Here is a 21,201-nt window from a genome sequence, read left to right as displayed (position 1 = left end):
AAATGATGCAAGCTAAAGTTGTTCTTCACAAACTCGAAGGTACGTTCACTTTTGATGATCATAAGTGCATGATAGACTGATATATACTTTACGTTACACAATTAATATTTCATAATGAAATATTTAACGGGGTGGCATTGTTGTTTCTGATCGTGACTTTATTGAATGAATCGAAGCATGACAGCGCATAGCATTATGGCTAGAACTGAGAACGTGCTACAATGATGAACCATTAGATGTCGCTAACTGATCACTATACAGTGGTACCTCGACATACGATCATAATCCGTTCCGAGACTGAGATCGTATGACGAGGTTCTCGTAACTCGAGCGGACGTTTCCCATTGAAATGAATGGAACAAATTATAATTCGTTCCAGCCCTCTGAAAAAAACACCAAAACACGATATTGGTTTGGAAAAAATGTTTTAATTCTTCTAATTCCCCATCTATTAACAAAGTAACACATAACTAGTGGTTTAAAAAAATGAAATGTGTTTAATCTTACTAAAATTGGGCGGATTTCGCCGAGGGGAGAGGGGCACAAAAGGGGCGGGGGGCTTCGGTTTTTTTTTTCCACGCAACGCACTCGTAAACGGAACAAACACTCCACCCTCACGTTCGCTGTCGATGGGCTGTTTGCTGTTGTACTATTCCCTTCAAAATATTCCGAAAATGATGCACACAAATGTCCTCACAATCGGATAACGCCAACCACTTGCCAACGAGCAGCAGTCTTTTATCAGCGATCGCTCCGCTGCTCATGGGAGCTTCGGGGGCGCTGGCTAGCAGCTCCCTTTTAGCTTGTAGCATCTGTGTTCGCATCCCCTCGAACGGCGCCTATGATAGAGTTGCTACCGGGATGCTATTGCGGGGAGTTGCGAGCCAGCGAACGAGAAGTAATATAATACTCCTCGTATTAGATAAAAATAACAGGAAATGCAGCAGCTGAGCTTACCCACGTATTGATTGTGGGTAAAGTTTTATTCTGAGTGACATTGCCTGTCGGCGTTGTGTGCACGAGTATACTTCATTACCCAGAAAGCCCTCTCTTACCCGCGCATGCGCGTTGTGCGTTTCCTGGTCTGAATAACTCATTCGGTGCTCGTAAATATTGTTATACACGAAAGATATGCAAAAAAGACAGTGCCATGGCCACCTGGCTTGGTCGCATCACAAAATTTTGATCGCATGACGGGCGAATTATTCGATCGAAATTTCCGTCGTAAGACGAGAATATTGTATGACGAGCGGTCGTGTGACGAGGTACCACTGTACAGTACTATAATCTGTAACAGCCAGTGGCGATGACGTCATATACAAGCGGCGAAGATTTTGCCTTCAGACGGGAAAAAAAAGAATAGAAATACGAAACATATTGTGGAAATGTGTGAATTATAAACCTTTTCTCCAATGGAAAAATGATAACCAACTGATCTTTTTTAGTCATCTCGTTTTAAAAACTCATACAATCAATACAACCAAGATAATAACGAAATCATTTAATTTATAAATGCCATTCGGGTATAAATTGTTAAAATATTTAGAGACACAAGTCAAAGTTTTTGCCAGGTTTAACAGTATTCAAATTTAAATATACAAAAAGCAAATTGATGATACGAGAATCGGGATTAATGAATATGCCACTTAGTTATACTTACTATTATCCTATTAATATTAAAACATGTTTTCATATTTATAAGAAAAATACTTGAAGCCAAACAATATATATTAACAGGGGTTTGATACTCGTGGACTGCAACATACATCATAGATCAATTTACAAATACAAAGTTTGAATAAACCTTAGGAATGATAATAACACACTTTTTTTATTTCCGTTAAAAAAAGAACACAACATATCGTCAAAAAGCAGCGATTCCAAAAAAAATGTCTCACATTATTGATCCCCCCCCCCCAATTTTCAAATATAGATTGAATAATATACATACATGAAACATCTTATTTTGAACGGAAGGTTGGCATTACGGGAAACTGTCTTTCCCATCATGCACCCCTGACAAGAAATGCAAGGGCAAAAAAAATAAAGATGGCCGAATAGGGAGCGCTTAGTCTGCTAATATTTGACTTTTTGCCCGTCTAATTTGTCTTTTAATTTCAGTCACTTAACTAAACTGAAGTATTGACGATGTTTCTAGCATTATTCACTATACGGATTCAACATCAGTCATCCATCTTAAAACTGTGCAACTTTATTTAGCTTAGCTTCGCTAGCTAGCTGCTATAAAAAAAAACAAGCGTCTCCATCAACACGTCGTAAAAAAGCTGAATTCAATTGTGCGAAATGGCTGCCATAAAACAACAACAAAGTTCCAGGGGGAACTTTTTGACGTAAAAGAGGACCTTACACGTCACCGCCACCCCATTGAATGCAAATTAATGCAAGCAAAAGTTATTCTTCACAGACTAGAAGGTGGGTTCACTTTTGATGAGCATTTGTTTACAGTACACAGCGTGATTTATAATTTCCGTGTCCAAATGTTATTCTATTGATGTTGCAATGTATGTGAGACTATTTGGGTGTGTACATTTTATTATCTCCCAATTCCATTTTTAAAAGCCTGCAGTTGGGAATACTACCCGTGGATTACAATATTTTGCATGTGTGAAGACGTTGACTGCGTCTATTGGTCCAAAAATTCATGAAACAAAATAAACCCCCATCCACCCAGCCGAATCCCAATTTACAAATTTCTCAAATACACACTTCAATTTTAAAAAAGAAACGTCTGTCTTCTTTCAAATTGTATCATAATAATAATAATAATCGGACATAGGCTTTGTCATCATCATTGACTCGACAAAAGCCTAATTGTCATCATACCCAGCTGCCTATGACGAAATTGGTAGTGCTTCTCCACAAGGTGCGCTTTCCCGGCAAAAGGCCCAAATAAGTGATAATTTCAGACTCGTTGGCATTCTGCCGTGATGGATATATTGCATCATCCCTCGAGCGCAACCAAATCCCGCCAACTGCAGAAAACGTTTGCCTCGCAGATGCCAACAAAGAAAAAAAAACGGATCACTTACCTCCCACTGTCTCCTCACTTACCTTCAGTCAGTCAGTAGGAGGCAGATCACCGCCCAACGTCCTTCATGTTACCTCACCCCGAAGTTATTACACAGAAGGGATTGTGTGTTGTGCTACTGTAAGTTCAGAGTCCTGATGGCTGTTGGAAAAAAACTGTCCTTAAGCCTATTTGTCCGTATTTGTGAGACATGTAGCGTCTGCCAGAGGTCAGCAGCTGGAACAGGTTGTGACCAGGATGGTATGGGTTCCCGGCTCAGCTGAGGTAACGAGGGCTGGCAATGTCTTCCAGTGAGGGCAGAGAGCAACCGACGATCCTCTGGGCAGTGTTAATCACTCTGCATGGCCTTTTTGTCTGTTGCCGTGCTTCCAGCGTACTACACTGTAATCCAGTATGCCAGGATGCTCTACACAGTGGCTCTATAGAAGATCACCAGAAGCTTAGTTTCCAAGTTGTTCATCCTGAGTACCCTGAGGAAATGGAGTCGTTTCTGGGCCTTCTTCACTACTGCCGTGGTGTATGTAGACCAGGAGAGCTTATCCGTCACCTGGACCCCCAGGAAGTTAAAGGACTGGACCCTGTCTACACATACTCAATTTCTGAGGAGTGGGGCCAGATCTGTGCTGTGTTTGCGAAAGTCCAGGATTATTTCTTTAGTTTTCGTGGTGTTCAGTGTGAGATTGTTCACAGAGCACCACAAAGACAGTTTGTTGACCTCATTTCTGTAGGCTGACTCATCCTCTCCTGAGATGAGTCTGACCACAGTGGTGTCTTCGGCAAATTTGATGATGGAGTTAGAGTGGTGGGTTGGTGTACAGTCGTATGTGTACAGGGAGTACATAAGAGGACTCAGTACACAGCCTTGAGGGGAGCCAGTGCTCAGTGTAATGGAGGAAGAGAGGTGGGGACCAAGTCTAAAAGTTTGTGGTAGTCTGGTTAAGAAGTTCTTTATCCAGCACCAGATGGGAGAGGATAGTCCAAGGTGGGAGAGTTTGTCAGCCAGAGTGTCCGGTATTATAGTGTTGAATAAATAAAATAAAATAAAATCAGACTTAGGCTTGTCATCATCATTGACTAGACAAAAGCCTAATTGTCATCATACCCAGCTGCGTATGACGAAATTGAAAGTGCTTCCCCACAAAGTGCGCTTTTCCCAGGCAAGAGCCCAACCAAGTGATAGTTTCAGACTTGCTGGCACTCTGCCGAAGGCTGAGCTATAATCAATGAAAAGCTTCCTCACGTAGTTCCCATGGTGCTCCAGGTGACTCAGTTGTGTGTAGAGCAATGGCGTTAGCATCCTCAGTGGACCTGTTAGCTCTATAATCAAACTGGTGAGGGTCAACTGAGGGAGGGATTGTATTCCTGATATGGCGGGCTATCAACTTTTCAAAGCACTTCATGATCACAGGCGTGAGAGCAACAGGCCTATAATCATTCATCCTGTCAATGGTTGGCTTTTTGGGGACAGGGATAATGGTGGCAGATTTCAGGCAGGATGGAATGATGGATTGTTGCAGGGAACAATTGAAGATTTTTGTGAAGACTCCAGCCAGCTGGTCAGCACAGGCTTTGAGCACCTTTCCAGGTACTCCGTCAGGACCAGCAGCCTTCCTGGTGTTCACAGACCGCATTTCCAGTCTCACTTCCTGTTCCTGGAACTTCAGTGTATTGCTGCAGGGTAGTGGCGGGGGTGTTGAGACTGCGTCTGACTGGGTCTATCCCTGATATGGCGGGCGACCAACTTTTCAAAGCACTTCATGATCACAGGTGTAAGTGCAACAGGCCTATAATCATTCAGGCCGTCAATGGTTGTTTTTTTTAGGGACAGGGATAATGGTGGCTGATTTCAGGCAGGATGGGATGATGGATTGTTGCAGGGAACAATTGAAGATCTTTGGGAAAACACCAGTCAGCTGGTCAGCACAGGCTTTGAGCACCTTCCCAGGTACTCCGTCAGGACCAGCAGCCTTCCTGGTGTTCACAGTCCGCAGTACCTGTCTCACTTCATGTTCCTGAAGCTCCAATGTACTGCTGCAGGTTGGTGGTGGATAAGTTGAGACTGGGTCTGATTTGTCAGTCTCAAAGCGGGCAAAGAAACGGTTCAATTCCTCTGCTAGTGAGGCATCTGCGTTAACAGCCACATTATTGTCATTGTAATTGGTAATACAGACGCTCCCCTACTTACGAACGAGTTAGGTTCCGAGCGATTGTTCCTAAGTTGAATTTGTTTGTAAGTTGATTCAGTGCTATATTTTGTATTATAATTTATGTTTAAGGCCTATATAAGTATATTGAAGGTTTATATAAGTGCATTTGTATGTTTAAGGCTTGTATAAGTAACACGCATTGGTTTGTACTGAAAAAAACATTTAATAAAATGGAGAGAATATGTACAGTACTGTATAGAGAGAGAGAGATTTATGTATTAGAAACTGGCCGAAAGAAGCGATCTAACGACGATTGCACAGTTTTCTTCTTTTTTTCATCATAAATGATGCGGTAGCACTGTATGGCATCATTCAATTGATTTGCAAACTTTGTGCAACGTTCAATATTTGGGTCCTGCTGCTCGATCTTTCTGTTTATAAATGGTACTGACGGTCGAACGATTCAAGTTGTTATATGTGCAACGCTTACCACTCTCACGCGCATCAAGCTTCGTTATTATTGCCACTCGTTTCAAATGAAATGGCTTGCCTCTTCCTTGCAACTCCCTCAATAGAAGCCTTTCACTTTTTACCAACCATATTCAATAATGGATGCACGAGATATTTAATGATACAGATGAAAAAGGTTCTTTGCGCACTGGAGATACGTCACGCACTTCCGCATTGCAACGAAGAAGGTAGATGCTGGGTGAGCTGAGCCCTCACAGCGCCAAGAGTATTAGCGGCGGAAAGAGGCACTATTCGGAAAAAACATACAAAATTGGACTCACGAACATTTTTCGACTTAAACGCAATTTGCAGACATGTTCGTATGTACCGTTGTTCGTAAGTTGAATGTTCGTAAGTAGGGGAGCGTCTGTATGTCGTATTCCCTGCCACATCTATGAGTTATTTCCTGTGAAGTGCTCCTCAATTTTCCTTGTATTTGCTGCCTTGGCCTTTTTAATGCCTCTCTTCAGCTCTGCTCTGGCAGCGCTGTATTGTACCTTGTCCCCTGACCTGAAGGCAGTGTTACGGCATTTGATGAGTGTCTGTGTCTCCTTGGTCATCCAGGGTTTTTGGTTAGGAAAAAAACATATCCGTTTATAAACAGTGACGTTGTCCGTGCAGTTGTTGATGTAGGAAAGTACAGTGTCCGTGTAGTCCTGGAGGTTGTGTTGTTCAAAAAGTTCCCAAAGTGGTGCGGGAAAAACAGTCCTGCAGCTGAGAAAGGATGTCCTCGGGACATGTTTTTATTATCTTTATTTGTGGCCTTGTTAGCCTCCGGAGTGGGGTGAATGAGGGGGTGAGGTACAGGCAGAGATGGTCTGATCTAGCTAGGTGAAGGAGGGGTGTGGCTCTATAAGCATGTTTGATATTAGAATAAACATGGTCTAGAGCAGGGGTGCAGGTTTTCATTCCAACTCAACAAGAGGATAACTTTTGCAAGTGTAATGAGTAAATTAAAGTCAGGTGCTACTTATTTTAGAAGACACCTGATTGGTTAAAATGTCGGCACTGGATCGGTTGGAACAAAAACCAGGACCCAATGCGGCCCTCGGCGGAATCGGTTTGACACGTGGTCTAGAGTTTTATCTCCTCTGGTGTGACACTTCACGTACTGGATAAACTTAGGCAGAACAGCCTTTAAACATGCTTTGTTGAAGTCACCGGCGACAATAAAGACTCCATTGGGGTGGTCAAGCTGCTGTTTGTTTACGGCCGCTAGCAGGATGCTAAGTGCCATGCTAACATTAGCATCCAGTGGGATGTAAACAGCCATTACAATGACAATCGTTAGCTCTCTAGGTAGATAGAATGTTCTGCACCGTACTGCCAAGAGCTCTAAATCCGGGGAGCAGTGAGTGTTAATGATCTTATTATTGCAGCACCATTCATTGTGTATGTACATGTAAAGGAGAACCCCCCCCCACCCCCCTTTGCTTTTCCCTGATAATTCTTTCGAAAGATCATTTCGAAACAGCGCCCGGCTAGCTAGCGATACCGCGGTGTCAGGGATTTCCAGGTGTAGCCACGTTTCCGTGATGAAAATAATGTTGCAGTTCCTGACAAAGCTGTTGGTAGCAAGCTGAAGTTCCAAATCGTCCATTTTGTGGGTGATGGATCTGGCGTTGGTCAAGAAGATACTCGGAAGCGTTGCTCGGTGTGGTTGCTACCTTAGCTTAGCAGCTAGGCCTGCCCGGCATCCGCGCTTTTGCTTTCTTTCCCTTCGCCGCCGCCGTCGTACTCTGAGTGGGCTGACTATCCACGGACATCCCGGTGGTCTCAAGATTTCCTCGGGAATATTGTAGGTCCGTTGGTAATCTGTTGTGATGTATATATCGCATCTGCTCCCGAAAGTAATTAAATCCTGGAGACTTTAGAAAAAGTTTGCCTCGCAGATGTTAGTAAATAACGATAAGATTGAGAAAACAAAACACCAAACAGGAGAGCATAGAGCCGCTGCACCCGTGCGCGCCACCATCTTGATATTTTTGTTGGATCCGGGGGAGCCGTTTGGGGCCGAGGATTCTTTTGCAGCCCTTCAATGGCAGCGGAGGACAAAAGTCGCATGTCGTTGTCTAACGGTGATGTAGTGTTGAAACCGAGGTTATGTCCTAAAAGTTACTTCTTCAATGATTTATCATAATGTTCGTTGAACTTGTCAACATTCCCACTGTGATTGATTGTTTTGTGACGAAATGAATGTATGGCGCCCTCTTCCGTTTGGTTTTATTTCTGTGAACAAGAAATTCAGTCATTTTATAATTGGAAAATGGTTGATCATTTATCTTTGTGTCTTTGCAGGTTTCAGAAATGATCTTGGTGCTGATGGGCAGGAGTCTGTTGACCTTGAAGGGGAAGTTGAGCGCCCACAAATCAAAGAGGAGGAGCAAGAGTTCCCTCAACAACAAATGGGAGACGAGCAACTTCCGATCAAAACGGAGGAAGATCATTTCACCTGGTCACTTAGTGAGTTCATGAAGAGGGAAGATGTTCTGGGCGTGGCCAGCGGAGGGGCGGAGCCTGCAAACACCACAACATGGACCCAAATTAAAGAGGAGGAGCCAGAGTTCTCTCAACAGTGCAAAAGAGAAGAGCAACCTCCAATCCAAAACGAGGAATGTGTCAAATGGTCAACTGGTGAGCCTTTCAAGAGTGAAGATGATCTGGGCGTGGCCAGCGGAGGGGCGGAGCCTGAAAACGCCTCAGCATGGCCCCAAATTAAAGAGGAGGAGCCAGAGTTCTCTCAACAGTGCAAAAGAGAAGAGCAACCTCCAATCCAAAACGAGGAATGTGTCAAATGGTCAACTGGTGAGCCTTTCATTAATCCCCCAAATAATAATAAACCTGCTACTGAAAAAAAGATAATGCTTTTTTTAATGCCTCCCCTTTGGCGAAAGCATTTTAACTAAATTAAAATCTAAAACATAAAAGAGAATGTTTACAATGAAAATGCTCCAAAAAAGATTTGACTAATTTAAAGGAGCTACATCACCAGTGAAGAAACTTTTCTGACCAATAGTGCCATACTTTGAAAAATGTCCCTATAAACAGTTTTCAACTCATGTTGCTGTTGACGAGAATACTACAGTAGTAAGTACTGCATTGTGACGAAATGAATGTATGGCGCCCTATTCCGTTTGGTTTCATTTCTGTTAACAATAAATTCAGTCATTTTATAATTAGAAAATGGTTAATCAATTATCTTTGTATCTTTGCAGGTTTCAGAAATGATCTTGGTTCTGATGGGCAGGAGTCTGTTGACCTTGAACGGGAAGTTGAGCTCCCCCAAATCAAAGAGGAGGAGCCAGAGTTCCCTCAACAACAAATGGGTGACAAGCAACTTCCAATCAAAAGGGAGGAAGATGATTTCACCTGGTCACTTGGTGAGTTCGTGAAGAGGGAAGATGTTCTGGGCGTGGCCAGCGGAGGGGCGGAGCCTGCAAACACCAAAACATGGCCCCTAATTAAAGAGGAGGAGCCAGAGTTCCCTCAACAGTGCAAAAGAGAAGAGCAACCTCCAATCAAAAATGAGGAATGTGTCAAATGGTCAACTGATGAGCCTTTCAAGAGTGAAGATGATCTGGGCGTGGCCAACATAGGGGCGGAGCTTCTGAGCGGCAGCTCAACAGAAGGATGGCGAGCAGAAAATTTAATTGCTCCTTTATTAGATGGCAACGACTTGCTTTTTGACGATGATGATGTTGAAGATGTTAAGAAAAATCGCAGTGGCGACAAACTCTGCAAATTCTTTCAGTGTGGGAAAACTTTTGGGAAAAAGTCTTCTTTGAAAACACATATGAGGAGCCACACTGGGGAGAAACCCTTATCATGTACAGTTTGTGGTAAAACATTTACACACAAGGGAAAATTAAAAATACACACAAGAACCCACACGGGTGACAAATCATTTTTATGCTCAGTTTGTGGTCAAACATTTACACGGAAGGAACACTTAAATCTTCACACAAGAACCCACACTGGTGAAAAACCATTTTCGTGTTCAGTTTGTGGTAAAACATTTACACGGAAGGACCACTTAAATCTTCACACAAGAACCCACACTGGTGAAAAACCATTTGCGTGCTCAGTTTGTGGTAAAAGATTTACAGAGAACAGAATCTTAAAAATACACATAAAAACCCACACTGGTGAAAAACCATTTTCATGTTCAGTTTGTGGTAAAACATTTACACGGAAGGAACACTTAAATCTTCACACAAGAACCCACACTGGTGAAAAACCATTTGCGTGCTCAGTTTGTGGTAAAAGATTTACAGAGAAGAGAAACTTAAAAAGACACACAAGAACCCACACTGGTGAAAAACCATTTGCATGCTCTGTTTGTGGTAAAAGATTTACAGAGAACGGAAGCTTAAAAATACACACAAGAACCCACACTGGTGAAAAACCATTTTCGTGTTCAGTTTGCGGTAAAGCCTTTTCTCAAAAGCAAGAATTACAAAAACACACAAGAATCCACACAGGTGAAAAACCATTTCCGTGTTCAGTTTGTGGTCAAACATTCACACGGAAGGATCACTTAATTAGTCATGCAAGAACACACACTGGCGAAAAACCATTTTCGTGCTCAGTTTGTGGTAAAAGATTTACAGGGAAGGGAAAGTTAAAAATACACACAAGAACACACACTGGTGAAAAACCATTTGCATGCTCAATTTGTGGTAAAAGATTTACAGGGAACGGAAGCTTAAATCTTCACACAAGAACCCACACTGGCGAAAAACCATTTTCGTGCTCAGTTTGTGGTAAAAGTTTTACAGAGAACAGAAGCTTAAAAATACACACAAGAACCCACAGAGGTGAAAAACCATTTTCGTGCTCAGTTTGTGGTAAAAGATTTACAGAGAATGGAGGTTTAAAAGTACACACAAGAACCCACACGGGTGAAAAGCCATTTTCGTGTTGAGTTTGCGGTAAAGCCTTTCCTCAAAGGCAAGATTTACAAAAACACACAAGAACCCACACTGGTGAAAAACCATTTTCGTGTTCAGTTTGCGGTAAAGCCTTTTCTCAAAAGCAACACTTAAAAACGCACACAAGAACCCACACTGGTGAAAAACCATTCTGAGAATACATGTTGGCTAAGGATTGAAAGCCTACCATAACTCAATCTTCGTTTTATTCTCCATCTCTTGATGTTTATTGTGCCCAATCTGAATAAATCAAACCATTCTCCATTTTGGAGCATCAACCGGATGTTTCTTCGACGGACAGTTTGTCGAACAGACATTTCGTCGATGGATTCGCTCGCTCTCAAAGTTATAAACATGAGAGAGGGAGAGTTTGTCATTGCATTGACAATTAAACACTTTAGCATGTCACATATACAAACACACACCGTTTACAAGAAATTACAAATAATATACTAATAGTCTCGATGTGTCTGTTCGGCGAGCTGTCTGGCGTCGTCGCGGGCTAAAAGTATACTAAGACTTTTATTTGTTTGATAAAAATGACCAGATAAAGTATTTCAACACCTTGCTGTATTGCAAGTTCTCTCACTTAGAATTTGAGAGAATGAAGGTTCATCTGCACCTCACAGTCAACATGAATCGGACGTCTACCGCCATCAATGGCAGCCGATGGATTAAATGAGTACTGAGTGTAGTGTGGCCAAGCGGTCCAATGTGCTGGATTTAAGCTTCAGTCTCAGGAGGCATGGGTTCAAATCCCACAACTGCGAATAATTCACAGGCTGTTTATGAGATTTAGTCGTAAGGATAGACTTAAAAGACGCAAATGTGTTGTGATAAGCAGTGGCCAATGACGGCTTTGCTTGCTTTTTCAATTTCTGTATGAGGGATCATTGTAATCGCAGTATAATTGTATTTTGCATTCTGAAAATCTTGTTTACACTTTTTAACGTGTAATATCGATCCACACTATTCAAATACAGTAATACCTTAAGATACAAGCTTACAGTGGGATCGAGCTAGTATGTCAATTTACTCGTATCTCAAGTCAATTATTCCCATAGAAATGAACAAAATACAAATTACCTTATTTTCACGACTATAAGGTTCACCGCATTATAAGGCGCACCCTCAATGATTGACAAATTTTATTTTTTTTCCCATATAAAGCACACTGGATTATAAAGCGCCCTGTCTATTTTGGAGAAAATTTAAGACTTTTAAGTGCGCATTATAGTCGTGAAAATACGGTAATCAGTTTCCATCCTAAAAAAACACAAACATTTGTTCTAATTTACTACCGAATCACAATTGAGAACATCTGGTATGCTCATATTGCAAATTTGTCTTGTATGTTGGAACACGTGTATGTCAAGGTAATACTGTATAAGACAATTGAGTGTCGTTGAAGATTTTATTTACTTCCAAATTCTATCCGAAATAGTAGAGCCTAAATTAGGAAATTACAAAGTGAATAATCAATAATGTGATCTAAATGATACATTAGTAACATTAGTAGATATATGGTGTGAAAGACAATGAATTTGCTAAAAATAAATAAGTTGTACAATGTCCTTATACTTTTGTCATATTATAAGATGAATCACGTTTTTAAACCGATTTATCGTGTCATCTTTTTGGTAGTTCCAATAAAGCTCTCTTTTTGGCGAAAAATACTTTTTGGGTCTTTTTGTTGACAAAATCAGCCTTCCAAATTCAAAGGTGACAAAAAAGAGAAGTGTTATGTGCTAAGATTTAAAAATTAAGGAAAATGAATACATTAATTTGAACAATTTGACAAATTAATAGTTTTCTTTCTACAGGGGTGAAAATACAGTAACTTCATGTCTGAAATTAGCGGTTAATTGTTTTTATCTTTTTGATGTTGAAGGGGATAATTGGTAGAAAAGTAACTACATTTTTATTTTTGCTTTACTTGGCTTATTTACATTAGAAAAGCGTAACCGGACGATTCGCCGAAAGACGTTTCGCCGAATGGATGTTTGGCCGAACGGAGGTTTCGCCGAAACTGGATCGTGTGTGTACACCAGTGGCGGGCGGTGCATTTTCTGGTAGCGCCTTCAACGTATCAATCCAACCCTCAAAAACTTTTATGGCTATAAAACCTCTACTGCAGCTACAGCTGCGACACATAAAAAAAATCAATAAATTAATGCACAAAAATGGGGTAAAATCCACTTCCTAGCAGCATTTCATGATTAAATACAAATACTGGAGCTTTTCACACATGAAACCGGGCGAGGGGGTGATTTTTTTTCCACGACAACGCACTCGTAAACGGAACAAACAAATTTAAATTAACTTGGATTAATATATACAGACACTCAAACATACGTTTAATGTAACTTTACACAAAACTGAATTCTAATTTTGTTGTAATCTTTTGTTACCTTCGTTTTCCGGGTTGGCGGTTTGCCACGCCTCCACCCTCACGTTCGCTATCGATGGACTGTTTGCTGTTGTATTGCCTTCAAAATATTCCCAAAATGATGCACACAAATGTCCTCACAATAGGATAACGCAAGACCACTTGCCAACGAGAAATAGTCTTTAAAGAACGATCGCGGGAGCTTCTTTCCTTAGAAAGAATAACAGGAAATACAATAGTTGAGCTTACCCACGTATTGATTGTGGGTAATGAAGTTTTATTCTGAGAAAGGTTGCCATTGCCTATGGGTGTTGTGTGCACGAGTATACTTCATTACCCAGAAAGCCCTCTTTTTGCCCGCACATGCGCGTTGTGCGTTTCCTTGTCTTAGGAGAAACTCTTCTGAATTAATCGTTCCGTGCTCGTAAATATTGTTATACACGAAATATATGCAAAAAAGACCTGGCTTGGTCGCATCACAAAATTTTGATCGCATGACGGGCGAATTATTCGATCGAAATTTCCGCCGTAAGACGAGAATTTTGTATGACGAGCGGTCGTATGACGAGGTACCACTGTACTGGAGCTTTTGAGACATTACAACCAGACCAGGGGGTGATTTTTCCCGGGAAAAGACAGCGATGGACGTCAATGGTGAAACGCCAAAAATTAAACTGGGGTAAAATCCACTTCCTAGCAGCATTTTGTGATTAAATACAAACACTGGATCTTTTCAGATATCAGAACTTGTCCCACAATTGAAATATTATTTAGGAATATAGCCATATTTTACTCACCAAAAAACCTTTTTACACAATATCCATCCTCCTTTCTTCCTTCTTTCCTATCGCCATCAAAGCTAATGATGAAAGTCGAGCCTGTCCTGTCATATTTCCGGCATAGTTCGTTTTGAAAATAGCTTTAAATCAACACAACAATATACTAGTTGCTTGTGGAGCTAAGTTAGCGCGCTGAAAGTGCCGCACACACCATTTTCCCGGCTGTAACAGGCTTGCTAGCTTCGGAGTTGACCGCCCTTTCTTAATGATGTCCATTTTTTTCTGGAAAAGTCCGTCTGGAAAATAGCTTTGTGAGCAAACAGAATCCATTTGTTTTTGCTTCTCTCGGCCATTGTGGGTGGAGTTTGCGATCTCAGCTGCCTCAGGTACTGCTTTGGCCCGCCTACTAGCCAATCATAGTTGGTGAAACCAATGAAGTATTCCAGCCAGCAAAATGCTAACGCCTATGAAAAATCATTGTGGGGTTGCCAACTCGAAATCTGATTGGTTAAAAGCAACAGTCTAGTTTAATGCAGCAGAGCCCGCAAGAACTGATTGTGCAGGCTTTGAGGCAGGTCTGATCTGGCAACAAATAATGGCTGAAATGGGATTGGTTAAATGCTTCAATATGAAAACACACATCTGGAAGCAGTGCAACCAGGGGGAAAAGCAATGAAAGGAAGCTAAAATAAATAAAAATAAAATCAGACTTAGGCTTATCATCATCATTGACTAGACAAAAGCCTAATTGTCATCATAGCCAGCTGCGTATGACGAAATTGAAAGTGCTTCTCCATAAAGTGCGCTTTTCCCAGGCAAGAGCCCAACCAAGTGATAGTTTCAGACTTGCTGGCACTCTGTCGTGATGGATACATCGCATCACCTCCCGAGCGCAACCAACTCCCGGCGACTGCGAAAAGGTTTGCCTCACCGATGCCAACAAAGAATAAAATGGATCACTTACCTCCCACTGTCTGCTTACTTACCTTCAGTCAGCCAGCAGGAGGCAGATCACCGCCCAACGTCCTTCATGTTTCCTCACCCCGAAGTTGTTACACAGAGGGGATTGTGTGTCGTGCTACTGCAAATTCAGAGTCCTGATGGCTGTGGGAAAGAAGCTGTCCTTAAGCCTCTTTGTCCGTGCTTTGTGAGACCGGTAGTGCCTGCCAGAGGGAAGCAGCTGGAACAGGTTGTGACCAGGGTGGTCCGGGTCCCCAACAATGTTGCCGGCTCTACTGAGGTAACGAGGGCTGGAACAGGTTGTGACCAGGGTGGTCCGGGTCCCCAACAATGTTCCCGGCTCTGCTGAGGTAACGAGGGCTGGCAATATCTTCCAGTGAGGGCAGAGAGCAGCTGACGATCCTCTGGGCAGTGTTAATCACTCTCTGCATGGCCTTTTTGTCTGCTGCCGTGCTTCCAGCGTACCACACTGTGATGCCGTATGCCAGGATGCTCTCCACAGTGGCTTTATAGAAAGTTACCAGAAGCTTAGTGTCCAAGTTGTTCCTCCTGATTACCCTCAGGAAATGGAGTCGTTTCTGGGCCTTCTTCACTACTGCTGTGGTGTTTGTGGACCAGGAGAGCTTGTCCGTGACGTGGACCCCCAGGAATTTAAAGGACTGGACCCTGTCTACACGAACTCCATTTATGAGGAGTGGGGCCAGATCTGTGCTCTGTTTGCGGAAGTCCAGGATTATTTCTTTAGTTTTTGGGTTGTTCAGTGTGAGGTTGTTCATCGAGCACCACGAAGACAGTTTGTTGACCCCTATGATGTTCCTGGCTCTGCTGAGAGTTTGTCAGTCAGAATGTCCGGTTTTATGGTGTTGAAGGCTGAGCTATAGTCAATGAAGAGCATCCTCACGTAGTTCCCATGGTGTTCCAGGTGGCTCAGTGCTGTATGTAGAGCAATGGCAATAGCATCCTCAGTGGACCTGTTTGCTCTATAAGCAAACTGGTGAGGGTCAATTGAGGGAGGGATTGTATTCCTGATATGGCGGTCTACCAACTTTTTAAAGCACTTCATGATCACAGGTGTGAGTGCAACAGGCCTATAATCATTCATGCTGTCAATGGTTGGCTTTTTGGGGACAGGGATAATGGTGGCAGATTTCAGACAGGATGGAATGATGGATTGTTACAGGGAACAATTGAAAATTTTTGTGAAGACTCCAGCCAGCTGGTCAGCACAGGCTTTGAGCACCTTCCCAGGTACTCCATCAGGGCCAGCAGCCTTCCTGGTATTCACAGACCGCATTTCCAGTCTCACTTCCTGTTCCCGGAACGTCAGTGTATTGCTGCAGGGTGGTGGTGGGGGTGTTGAGACTGGGTCTGATTTGTCAGTCTCAAAGCGGGCAAAGAAACGGTTCAATTTCTCCGCTAGTGAGGCATCTGCGTTAACAGACATTATTGTTATTGTAGTTGGTAATATGTCGTATTCCCTGCCACATCTTCTTTGGGTTATTTTCTGTGAAGTGCTCCTCAATTTTCTTAGTATATTCTGCCTTGGCCTTTTTAATTCCTCTTTTCAGCTCAGCTCTGGCAGCTCTATATTTCATCTTGTCCCCTGATCTGAAAGCGATGTTACGGCATTGTTTATTTATAGTGACGTCGTCCATGCAGTTTTTGATATAGGAAAGTACAGCGTCCGTATAGTCCTGGAGGTTGTTGTGTTCAAAGAGTTCCCAGTTGGTGCGGAAAAAACAGTCCTGCAGCTGAGAAAGGGCGTCCCCGGACCAAGTTTTTATTGTCTTTATTTGTGGCCTTGTTAGCCTCCGGAATGGAGTGTATGCTGGGGTGAGGGCTAGACAGAGGTGATCTGATCCAGCTAGGTGAGGGAGGGAAGTGGCTTTGTAAGCATGTTTGATGTTAGAATAAACATGGTCAAGATTTTTGTCTCCCCTCGTGTGACATTTTACGTATTGGATAAACTTAGGTAGAACAGTCTTTAAACATGCTCTGTTGAAGTCACCAGCAACAATAAAGACTCCATCGGGGTGGTCAAGCTGTTGTTTGTTTACAGCCATTAGCAGGAGGTTTAATGCCGTGTTGACGTTACCATCAGGAGGAATTGAGATCGCCGTTACTATGATGACCGTTAGCTCTCTCGGTAGATAGTAGGGCCTACATCGTACTGCCAGTAGCTCTAAGTCCGGGGAACAGTGAGTGTCAATGATTCTACTGTCACCACAAAATTCATTATGTATGAACAAGCAAAGTCCTCCTCCTATGCTTTTGCTTGTTAGTTCCTTTGAACGATCGTTCCGAAAAAGCGTTCGGCTAGCTAGCGATACCGCAGCGTCAGGGATTTGCAGGTGTAGCCACGTTTCCGTGATGAGAATAATGTTACAGTTCTTAACAAAGCTGTTGGTAGCAATTCGAAGTTCCAACTCATCCATTTTGTGGGTGATGGATCTGGCGTTGGTCAAAAAGATACTCGGAAGCGGTGCTCGGTGTGGTTGTTGACTTAGCTTAGCAGCAAGGCCCGCCCGACAACCGCGCTTTTGCTTCCTTTCTGTTGGAGTAATCATTATTATAAATGTGTTTGCAATGCTTATTTAGGAATATAAAGCCTTATAATATACATGCTTACTATATTAATATATATATATATATATATATATATATATATATATATTGTTGATCGCTTTTATGTTAGAGTTAGAATTAATGTGTTTTCAACGAAGACAAACGCTTACTCCAAGGTCACTCTCCAGGACAGCTGGCTCCAGCTAGAGACTTAACAATTCACTGAGTCCTTGCTCCGAGGACTGATTACTGGAAGATACGCCTCAACCCTTTCCCCAGATACAAGTTCCAGGATCTACAAGAACTCTTAAACTACTTTGTTTACCTTATAATGAAAATATTATGCAATTCCTCACGCCATTGTTTGGGTGCCTTGTTCAACTTTTATGCTCACTTCGGCAATTCTCGCCATCTAGGGTGTTATTGTACTGATTACATAAACATGTTTTTCGAGTGTCGCAATTAAATACAATGATTCAGTTACTGCAATTCAGAATGCCTTGTGGACTGAGACGACGTCACAAGGCACCTCCTTGCAAGTTGTAAGCAGTTATGTTGAAAGATGTTTTCCTATTTTAATTAAATATTACTAATAATGATTTAAAAGGTTTGAATCATTATTCCAACATTTTCTCTCCGCCGCCTTCGCCTCCTTCGACGTGCTTTGAGTGGGCTGACTATCCACGGAGATCCCGGAGGTCTCGAGATGCCCTCGGGGATATCGTAGGTTCGTTGGTAGTTCGTTGTGACATCGGATATATCGCATCTCCTCCTGATAGCAATTAAGTCGTGGCGACTGTAGGAAAAGTTTGCCTCGCAGATGTTGGTAAATAACGATAGGATTGAGAAAAGAAAACACCAAACTGGAGAGCAAAAAGCCGCTGCATCCGTGTGCACCGCCATTTTTGCTAGTCCGACTTAGGGTTTATACAGTAGCTCTAACAAATTCCGAATTACAAGGATTGTATCTGCTTATTAGACAGCCTACTGGTGATAACATTGATGTCCAGGATGATGCAAATTATGAAAATGAGTTGAATGAGAATGATTTTGTTCTTCCTTTTTCAGGCCAGATATGCAAGTAAGGTAAATTCTGGTAAAGATCGAGACTACGGACTTCCCAAGTGTATTTGTAGTTGTCATAAATAAAAAATGATTATGGGATTGCGTACACATAATAATAGGGGGGAATGTTAGGTTTATCATTATTATAGATGTGTATCAATATTATTATATTATATGTGCTTGCAACGAAGAGTTATTGACATTAATACAAAAGGCATTTTAATGCATCTCTTGCAAAAGTAAGGACTGTGGTTCACATCAAGAGGACTGGGAATGGCCTTGGGCATGAAGAGGGTTCACAACAAGCACTCTTGGGAAGATTCGACAGACCTACAGTTGCTTTGAGAACTGTGATAAATTGTTATGAGACTCTAAATATGTTTAGACTTCTGTGGGGCATGGCGTTAAAATCTTATGAATAAATTAGCGAGAAAGACCTCGAGTTGTTAGAATTATCCTGACCGGGAGCGCGGATGGATGTATTCTCTTCTTGCAAGAATTAAACAAAGATGTGACTTCAGATGCCTCTTTTATTGTGAATTTGGAAATACCTAAGGATAACCTTATCAGATCCCACCATGTCACCATCTCATCCACATGTTTCCATGATATCTCCTCACTCAGCTAAAGACTTTGGGCCCTTTGTATGAGAATACATGTTGGCTAAGGATTGGAAGCCCATCATCACTCAATCTTTGTTTTATTCTCCGTCTCTTGATGTTTATTGTGTCCAATCTGAAAAAGTTAAACCATGCTCCATTTTGGAGCATCCACTGTTGGAAGACACCATGGTTGAGAAACAATGGACAGCCACATGGACCCAATGGTTCTCGCTGACCTGCCGGACACAATTTGTTCCTTTACTCCAACAGACATGGGCTTGTGTAATGTTGCTTTTGCACTTTTCACATGACTTCCAATCCGGTGCATGTCAAATGCAGTCTTTATAATTCAACTGTTCATTTCAGTAAATACTACAATGACATTGAAAAAGACTTTTTAAAAGGTACTTAGTCAAATGAAAATGACAGTGATGAGGATGGCAATCACATATTTGGATTATTATTCATTAAAAAAAGCAATTATTTTTGTCACTTGTCCTGAATCAAGATGCCTCTTGAATTGTATGAAGTTTTCCTGCTTCCTATCTTGGTGTCTTGTGGAGCTTGGCCATCTTGGTATTTGTCTCCTTGACTGCCCCCCTCAGGTCAGTGGTGTGGTCCTGGATCAGCTTTGGCATATGGCCGATTTCATTCCAACTTGGTCTCAATTGTGGAAGCCTATTGACAGGGATGACGTTTAAAATGTTAAGACAAATTGTTAAACGAGCACTTTGTAATCAGTGCTTTTTTGATGAAAATGTTGACCATAATTCTTGCTAAACTTTTATTCTTAACAATGACACTAACCTTCAGAACAATGTTGCTCCACCTCCAGGAAAGGTGGGCCACTAAAAAAGCAAACATGTGGGGGTCTCTTTTAAGGTGCTCAGTCAGCTTGATGTCTGCCATCTATAGAAGAAATGGCATAATGAACATTTTGATGGAGAACATTGCATCGGTACAAAGTGGGTTAAGGATGACACATTGAGTTTTTTTTCTTGTAAATGTACTCGTTCTCTAGGCATCCTTGACCACCTTCACACCATCATGGACTTCAAGAGGAAGATTTGTCCATTTTTGCCCATGCTCAAGGCTATTCTTGAATCCCAGACCTTGAAGGAATACTGCAGGAGCAGATCGCCTTGCGACTCGATGCATTCATCAAAAGCTGAAGGTGACATGTAAGCAAACTGGACTTGATTCCTGAGCAAATGTTTTGCCATCTTGTCATTCAGTTACCTTCCAGCATGGAGAGATGCATGGTATCATTGGCTTTCCCTGGGAATGCCAAGAGTTACATCCAGGGCTTTCTTGAGCTGCTCTTACCCTTCTTCACAGCATTGCAGCAGAATTTTAAATAAGCCAAAAGACACTTACAATGGCTGTGAGACACCGTTCTCACAAAATAGAAATAATCTACTGTATAGGTATTGTCATATGCTCTGCTTGTGTTACGTCTTTTGGACCAAAATGCAGGGAAGCAGGCAAGGAGAAGGAAGTAGTACTCAATCGAAACTTTAATAACTTAAACTGTAGGCAATAGACTAACAAAAGACTTGGCGTCGAATAACAAAACCAAATCTGACGAGGGGAGACACGGGAAAGCTAGGAGCGAGGCACGCCACGTTGGATCGAGGAAAATGTGGAAACATGGCATGGTAATCAGCAGACGATCCAACAATGACAAAGCAGTCAGTGGGGTTTAAATAGACTGGCATGGGTTGACGAGACAATTCGGAACACCTGGGAAACACAAGAGGCACGAAGGATACACCAGGGGCGGAGACACGACAGCTGAACACAATGGGCAATCACTCAGACAGGAAACCAGGTGGGAAAAAGCAAAACAAAACCAAGCAACCCTAACAGTTTGTCTGTTGTGTACTAAAGGAAGTTTAAGATTACATCCATGTTCGTTTCACTGAGCTGTTCATGTTTTGTTTCATTATGTTAGGGGACCTTCATGAGACAAAATAAAAGGTGATGTTGAATTAATTTATTTCTAATGGGGTTCAGGTTTACGGAAGCTGATCGCACTCACCTTGAAAATAAAATAAAGTCCTGGCCGTTTTTCAAATTAATTCATCTTTGGTGTGGTGTTGTTTTTTTGAAGTATTTTTTTCTTCATTTTTCAAATTAATTTATTGTCTGAGGGTGTTTTTCTTTGTTTTTCAAAATGTATTTTTGGCGTTATGTTTTTGAAT

At 42.0% G+C, this 21,201-nt stretch overlaps 1 protein-coding gene and 1 long non-coding RNA gene across 2 annotated transcripts; one reads left to right on the top strand and one right to left on the bottom strand.

Moving 5' to 3' along the window:
* The first annotated feature begins 8,036 nt into the window (after positions 1-8,036).
* LOC144065531 (uncharacterized) lies at positions 8,037-12,311 on the top strand. The gene is made up of 2 exons (XM_077588476.1): positions 8,037-8,511; positions 8,922-12,311. The coding sequence occupies exons 1-2, from the start codon at positions 8,112-8,114 to the stop codon at positions 10,628-10,630; spliced, it is 2,109 nt and encodes a 702-aa protein (XP_077444602.1). The 5' UTR covers positions 8,037-8,111; the 3' UTR covers positions 10,631-12,311.
* A 7,009-nt stretch (positions 12,312-19,320) lies between these two features.
* Positions 19,321-19,970, bottom strand: LOC144065684 (uncharacterized). The gene is made up of 2 exons (XR_013297268.1): positions 19,805-19,970; positions 19,321-19,675 (listed from the first exon to the last, which is right to left on the bottom strand). It is a non-coding gene; the product is annotated as an uncharacterized LOC144065684 (long non-coding RNA).
* Positions 19,971-21,201: the final 1,231 nt, after the last annotated feature.

The sequence above is a fragment of the Stigmatopora argus genome, chromosome 20, assembly GCF_051989625.1.
Source record: "Stigmatopora argus isolate UIUO_Sarg chromosome 20, RoL_Sarg_1.0, whole genome shotgun sequence".
Taxonomy (NCBI): domain Eukaryota; kingdom Metazoa; phylum Chordata; class Actinopteri; order Syngnathiformes; family Syngnathidae; genus Stigmatopora; species Stigmatopora argus.
The sequence above is the reverse complement of the archived record's forward strand: the minus strand, read 5'-3'. Positions and strand labels throughout refer to the sequence as shown.

Coding starts and splice junctions, on each gene's coding strand:
- LOC144065531 (XM_077588476.1), top strand. CDS start 8,112: ATGGGAGACGAGCAACTTCCGATCAAAACGGAGGAAGATCATTTCACC. Junction 8,512..8,921: donor ATGTGTCAAATGGTCAACTG/GTGAGCCTTTCA, acceptor GTATCTTTGCAG/GTTTCAGAAATGATCTTGGT.